Source organism: Bison bison, unplaced genomic scaffold (assembly GCF_000754665.1).
Source record: "Bison bison bison isolate TAMUID 2011002044 unplaced genomic scaffold, Bison_UMD1.0 scf7180017864471, whole genome shotgun sequence".
Lineage (NCBI taxonomy): Eukaryota > Metazoa > Chordata > Mammalia > Artiodactyla > Bovidae > Bison > Bison bison.
Genome location: NW_011495032.1, coordinates 23,267,767 through 23,274,986, shown reverse-complemented (window position 1 = coordinate 23,274,986; position 7,220 = coordinate 23,267,767). Strand labels below are relative to the sequence as shown.

The 7,220-nt window shown below is 34.9% G+C and overlaps 1 protein-coding gene across 1 annotated transcript in view; it reads right to left on the bottom strand.

Annotated features, from left to right (window-relative positions):
- SGOL2 (shugoshin-like 2 (S. pombe)) overlaps nt 1-7,220 on the bottom strand; it is a 29,015-nt gene that overhangs the window by 7,505 nt on the left and 14,290 nt on the right. The window contains exons 6-7 of the mRNA XM_010860938.1: nt 4,750-4,976; nt 348-3,497 (exon numbers count right to left, since the gene is read on the bottom strand). Coding sequence (XP_010859240.1) covers nt 348-3,497; nt 4,750-4,976 — 3,377 coding nt within the window. The remainder of the gene's footprint in view (nt 1-347; nt 3,498-4,749; nt 4,977-7,220) is intronic.

Below are 7,220 nucleotides of genomic sequence, written 5' to 3'. Positions count from 1 at the left end.
ATATCCATTGAGTCGATGATGTTGTCTAACCATCTTATCCTCTGCTGCCACATTTAAAACACTCAATTTCCTTCAAAAATATGAAAACGGAAATCATCTGCCCAATGTCATCATCAGACAACTTTGTGCTAAAGGCCAAATACATGAATGTCCAAGCTACTCTCATTGTTACCTTCTTAAAGTATTAAGCGTTCTTTAAATTCCTCCATATTGCTTCTATAGATCAGGCTACATAGTTATACATTATTTTAAAATTCCATAAAAATCAGTTATAATAGGAAATGCTTTACTGGCTAAATGAATATATATATAATTTTAAAACTTCATCACTCTGGGTATGGACCTACCTATTTCTGATCTTTGTGGTCTTTGGTCGACTTTAAATTTCATGTCTTTCATCTTCTCATGTACCTCATCACTTAGTTGAAAGATGGGTGAGCTCTCTGGGGCAAAATTTTCTTTCAGATTTTTATTAGAAGAAATACTCAAAGGTACTGAACCCTCAAGAACACTGTTACGGGAGGAATCTTGTCTGCTAGGTGAATACATTTGAGATAAAGGTATCAACATTTTTGTGTAAAAGTCTGGTTTAATTTTGACAGTTTCCACATTTTCCAACTTTTTTCCCTTAACAGTGTACTCAGGTTCAACTGGCACTTCCTGAATGGTGTCGGACATCATCTCCACTAGTTCGTGACTATCCAGAGAAGGGTCTTCGAACGTCTTCCTTTTCTTTGATTTGGATGTCATCTTATTTACTTTTTTGACCTGGCACTCTCCTTCCTTCGTCACCTCCACAAAGTGGCTCTTTCTCTTTCTATTCAGAGTTTTAGTGCTTAGCTTCGGACTCCTATGTGGTTCCATGTGGTTTCCAGTGTCAGAATCTGCCTCATCAGTAATATGTTTTAAACCTAGATTTAAGACAGACATCTGTGAAGAACCTGTCAACTGCAAAACAGGCATGTTGTCACTTTTTGCCAAAATGTTCTTTGCCTTGTCTGATTCTTTCCCATGCTTTTTAATTGGTTTATAAGGATTTGAAATTTCATCACAATTTTCTTTCTCATCACTGTTGATTTCCATACAGTATCCACTAACAGCTTGGCCTTCAGGTCTTTGTTTATTTATTTTAAAATCAAGATTTTTTGTGTAGCTTTCTTGGCCATGCACATCTTTATCATTATCCTCATATATCTGGCACATTTCAGAAATTATTTCTGTCTTCCGATTTACTTTCTGCTTCTGCTTAAGGTTCTTATTTATTTTTGATTCATTCTGCCGAGTAGGTTGCTTATCAGTGACATGCTTTGTCAAATCCAACATATTCTGGGTCTTATAATCATATAAATGTCCATCATCTTTGGTGGAAAGATAAATTGTCTGAAATTCATGTGTGACTTTTAGGTTTTCAGCAATGGTTTCTTCATTATTTGGGGTTAGGGAGAAGTCACCTTTTTCTGGGTCACATATACCTTTATTGTTAAACTCATTTTTTCTGTTTATTTCCAAAATTATTTCTGTCTTCCGACTTACTTTCTGCCTGGGTCTCTTATTTATTTTTGATTCCTTTTGCTTCCCAGTATCAGTAACACACTTTTTCACCCCTAAAAGGTTTTGAGTCTCATAATCACATAGGTTCCTATTAACTCCGGGGGAAGGGTCAACTATCTGAAACTCATTTGTGTCTTCCAGGTTTTCAGGGATGATTTCCTTATCTTTTTGGATTAGAGAAAGTAAGTTACCTTTTTCTGGGTCATGCCTGCCTTTGTCATCACTCATATATATTTGGTTGACTTCAGAAATGATTTTTGTCTTCCGACATACCTTGTGCCTAAGCTTATCTATTTTTGATTCATTCTGACAAGCAGGCTGTATATCATGAACATTCATTTTCAGCCCCAAAACATTCTGAGTGTCATAATCATATAGGTCTCTACTGTCTTTGGAAGAAAGAGTGGGTGTCTGAAACTCATGTGTATCCAGTGGATTTTCAGGGATGATTTCTTTACCCTTTTCTGGGCAATACTCACTTGTGTTATCTAAATGATTCACTGTGGAAATGATTTCTGTCTTCCGATTTACTTTCTGCTTAAGAGTCTTATTAATTCTTGATTCATTTTGCTGCACAGGGTATGCGTAGGTGATCTGCTTTTGCAAACCCAACACATTCTGGGTTTCACAATCACACAGGTTTCCATTATTGACAGTGGAAAGAACAGATTTCTGAAACTCATTTGAAACATCTAGGTTTCTAGAGATGGTTTCTTTATCCTCTTGGGTTTGGAAGGAAAAGTTACCTTTTTCTGGGCCTTGCACATCTTTAGTATTATCCCCAAGTATCTGGTTCATTTTAGAAATTATTTCTGTTTTCCGATTTATTTTCTGCCAATCTTTATTTATTTTTGATTCATTTTGCTGAGTGGGTTGTGTATCAGTGACATGCTTTTTCAAATCAAACATATTTTGGGTCTCATCATCACATAACTTTGGATTACCTTTGTTGGAAAGATAAGCTGTTTGAAATTCATTTGTGACACCTAGGTTTTCAGAGGTGGTTTCTTGAACCTTTTGGTTTGGGAATAAGTTATCTTTTTCTAACGTATGAATCACAAATGTCTGTCTAGAAGCTTTACTCTTCTTACAAGTTAGAGACCTCGGACACAAATCAAATTTACTATCCTGTGGGAATTTATCTGAACTTTGGGAGAAAGAATATGTTTCCTCTTGCTCATCTGTTACATGAATTCTTTTCTTCTTTTGGTTACACTGCATACTTTGTTTGTCACCCTGATCAAAGCCATTAGGAAGGGTTATTTTCTTCCACGTGTTCAACTGAGTCAACTGTTCAGTACTGAAGATAAAATTTGGATCTCTTGAATCCCCTTCACCATCTAGGTCAACAGATCTATCTTCTGGTCCACTTTCAATTTTTTCCTCAATATTCGCACCTGAACAATTTTTAAATTGTCTCTTTGATCTTTCTCTCTTTTTTTCAGAGCTTGGATCTTTCACTTTTCTGAAAGTTTTCATTCCACAATCATCTGGATTTTTCTTTCTTTTCTTCTTAGTGCCTGTTGAAACTGTAATAATTTTGCTGACTTCACTAGCAGTTAAATCCATGTCATCATCATACACAGTTTTCTGCAACTGAAAGTCATTACCCTGAAGTGGATTCATGCCTTTTGTAGGAGGTTCACTTGCAGACTCAGATGAGGCAGGAAGGCACAATATGTTTCTCTGCATTGTATTTGTTTCATTAGTGTAATCTTTTATTTCATTATTCCAATTTAATATTGGACTTGAAACCTGTTGTTGATCTAAATCTGTTACACAGGGAGTGTCTGCAGGGTTATCTGACTCCCAAGATGAAACACGTTTTTTCCTTTTAGTCACATTACTAGGAGATGACTTCTCTTTTTTGTGGCTGATCGCCTGGGCATTTTTCTTCTCACTTGTTAGAGAGCTCCTAGAACTTTGGTCTGAGTGGGAATGGTTTCCTGTAAAATAAAGAGAAACAAAATTCAGAAATAAGTAGTAACAAGTAATTTATTACTTTCAGAGAAAGGATTTCTAACAATGCATTCTGTTTAGATAATTTACATTATGAAGAATCTATGCTGATAAAAAATAAAGTAGAACCGACTGGAGTAAGCATAAGTCAGGTTTTACATTTCTATCTACAGAAAATATGTACTGGGAATTCACTCTGCCTTGGCCTCAAGTGTAGAGTGGAGAATAGCCAGCAGTAAAACCATGAACATTAATGTAAGTTTCTAAGTGGGAGGAGGCCAGCAAATGAACCCAAATAATAGTGATAACTCTAATAAGGCTTATTGTCAAAATGTTATTAGCAAGCAGCTAAAATTTATCAAATTATATACACACACTCAGATACATTTTTAGAATGGAAAATAATTCAAACTCCAAATTCAATATAGTTATGGTTCAATATGCCAATCTGAAATTCTTTGTCAAATATATAACCCAGACTACATCACAGGATTATTATTGTACAAACCATAAAAATATGTGTCACCATTTTTTCTTGCTCAACCATTACCCAGGCTCAAGTTTTTGGTTTACCAGTACTGGTTATGATCTTGAAAAAGTCACTACACCTATCTAAAGTCTCAATTTTCATATCTATGAAAAGGAAAGGATGTAACTAAATAACATACTTTTAATTCATAAGCTAAGATACCACAAAAAGCTCTTTAGGGCAGCTCATTTCTAAATACTGTTTCCAAAGTAATAGTATTAGCCACTGTGGACCTCACATTTGTCAGCATTTACTTTTAAACTAAGTTTTTCACCAGAAATTTTAAATGGTATACATTAGTAAATCTGTAACATAAGAAATCTAACTTATTGACTGTTTATACATGATAGCCCTCAAGAAGAAAATCTGATGAATGTTAACTATTTAATCGGAGAAGGCAATGACAACCCACTCCAGTACTTTTGCCTGGAAAATCCCATGGATGGAGGAGCCTGGTAGGGTGCAGTCCATGGGGTCGCTAAGAGTCAGACATGACTGAGCTACTTCACTTTCACTTTTCACTTTCATGCATTGAAGAAGGAAATGGCAACCCACTCCAGTGTTCTTGCCTGGAGAATCCCAGGGACGGAGGGAGACTGGTGAGCTGCCGTCTATGGGGTTGCAGAGTTGGACACGACTGAAGCGACTTAGCAGCAGCAGCAGCAACTATTTAATACTGATACTCAAGATGAACTTTAAAAATATCTCACCTTTGGGAAGTGTATCAACAATAGAAGAAACATGTTCTGAATCATTTACACTACAAACATTCTGATCATTTTCTTTAACAAATAGCAATCTCAAATTATTCTGAGTTGATACTGGTCTTGCTGATACCAAAGAGGGACTATCAGGTGATGTCTTTGATATGGTGATGTCATCACACTGTATTTTCTCTTTATCTTCATCATCATCATCATTTGAAGTTAATGGAACCCTAAGGGCAAGTAAGAATGAATGGGTAATTTTGTATTTTATAAGAATTATTTAGAAAATTACATGGATAGTTGTTTCTACATTCCACTTATTTAAGAGCCAACCACAAACCCACCCTGGTACCATATTGCATTCAATGAAGGCAATTATAGGAAGGAAACAGGTAGTTTCTAATAGAACAGAACTTGGAATAAAACAGGAATGCTTCTTATCCTCTTTTCTCCAGTGGTTCCAAAAGGAGATAAATGATATAATCCCTGGTTGAGCTATTAGGATAATAATACTAATGAAATGAATAAAGTTCAAACATACTTACAAATATTCATGTATAATATTTATAATTTTCCTGTAATTAATTCTATGGAAAACCCCGAACTCTTCCTATACAATCGTATGCAAAGTTTTGTGTGCTGTAAAATTTGCTGTTTCCAAAAGGTATCCATGTAAACTAAAGCCATATTCCTAGAGTAATTAAATCTATGGAGGGAAAAATACAGAAAGCTACAGAAATAATTAGACAAAATGTTTCGAATTCAAAGAATAAAGAGTGTGTGCGTGTATGCATGCTACGTCCCTTCAGTTGCGTCTGACTCTTTGCAATCCTATGCACTGTAGCTTGCCAGGTTTCTCTGTCCACAGCATTCTCCAGGCAAAAATCCTGGGGTGGGTTGCCATGCCCTCCTCCAGATGCAGGGATCAAACCTGTGTCTCTTATGTCTCCAGCCTTGACCAGCAGGTTCTTTACCACTAGCACCACCTGGGAAGCCCCAATTAGACAAAATGACTGTTTCGAATTCAAAGAATAAAGAGTAATAGACTCCAACGATAAAGATTTTGCCTTATATGCCAAATTATAGATATTTAAAAATTACTGATGATGATAAAATAAATAGAAAATATTTGTTAAATATTTAAAGGCAACTATTAATAGAATAACCATTAGGAGGAAATGTCTATATCACTTAAAGAAACAAGTTAGTAAAAATAAACAGAGGAGAGGTTCTACTTCACGTAATGGCCAAATAGTTACTATTGAATCAACCTTATCAAACATAAAAGCTATAAATTCTAGAAGAAATTTAAAAAACTACCCAAAGTCACTGGAGAGTCTATAAAAAGTAACTAGATACAGAAGAGGTTGGCACTTGGAAAAAGAACAAGCTTCCCACTCTTTACAAACCTCAGTCAGTGCCACATTTTCTACAAGTTAAAATCTAGTTTTGTTAGTATTAGTTCAAGGTCAGAATTCAGGACAACTACAACTGCTGTAAAGTGTGTGTGATGAGAAAAATAACAGGACAAGTGGAGAGGGGAGTCCCAAATTTTGTGCAAATAGATATACATATATAAATTGGATTCATCCAAAGATATCATTAAGAGAGTAAGGAGGCAAGCCACAGGGTAAAAAACATTTGAAATGCAGAAAGGATTTACATATGGTGTATAGAAAGATTACAAACCTATATTTAAAAAAAAAAAGATAACCTGATAGAAAGAAAATAAACATATAAACAGATGCTTAACTTCATTAATTATCAGGGAAATTAAAACTTCAGTGTTATACCTGTAACACTCCCCACATGACTAAAATGAAAAAGATGGACAATAACAAGTGTTGTTGGAGACACGTAACAATAAAAATTTTCATATATTGCTGCTAGAAATAAAATTGGTATAATCCCTATAGAAAACTGTTTAACAGATCATTCCAAAGCCAAATATATAAAAACCCAGCAATTCTAAATATATACCTAAAAAATATATACATATATTAATCAAAAGGCAGAAACACAGCAGAATTACTTATAAGAGACCCAAACTAACAACAATAAAAAAGAACCAGAAGGATGAAAACATTATGGAAAAATCACGCAGTGGCACACTACACAGCAGTAAGAAAGACTGATCTACAACTATATAGGACAATATGGATGAATCTCACAAACACAATGCTGAGCTAAAGAAGTCGGAGACAAAAATCATACATCCTGTATGATTTCATTATATGAAATTCAAAGCTAGGCAAAATTAATTATCTACAATGTAAAAAGTCAGTATAATATATATCCTTGGGTGGGTAGTGAGTAGTGATTGGCAAGGGGCACAGGGATATCTGAGATATTGGCAATATTCTGTTTCTTGGTCTGAGTATTGGTTATACCATAGTATTCACTGTGAACATTCACCATTCTCTGAAGATTTTTGCACTTTTTAAAAATATATATTTTACTTCAAACTAAAGCTT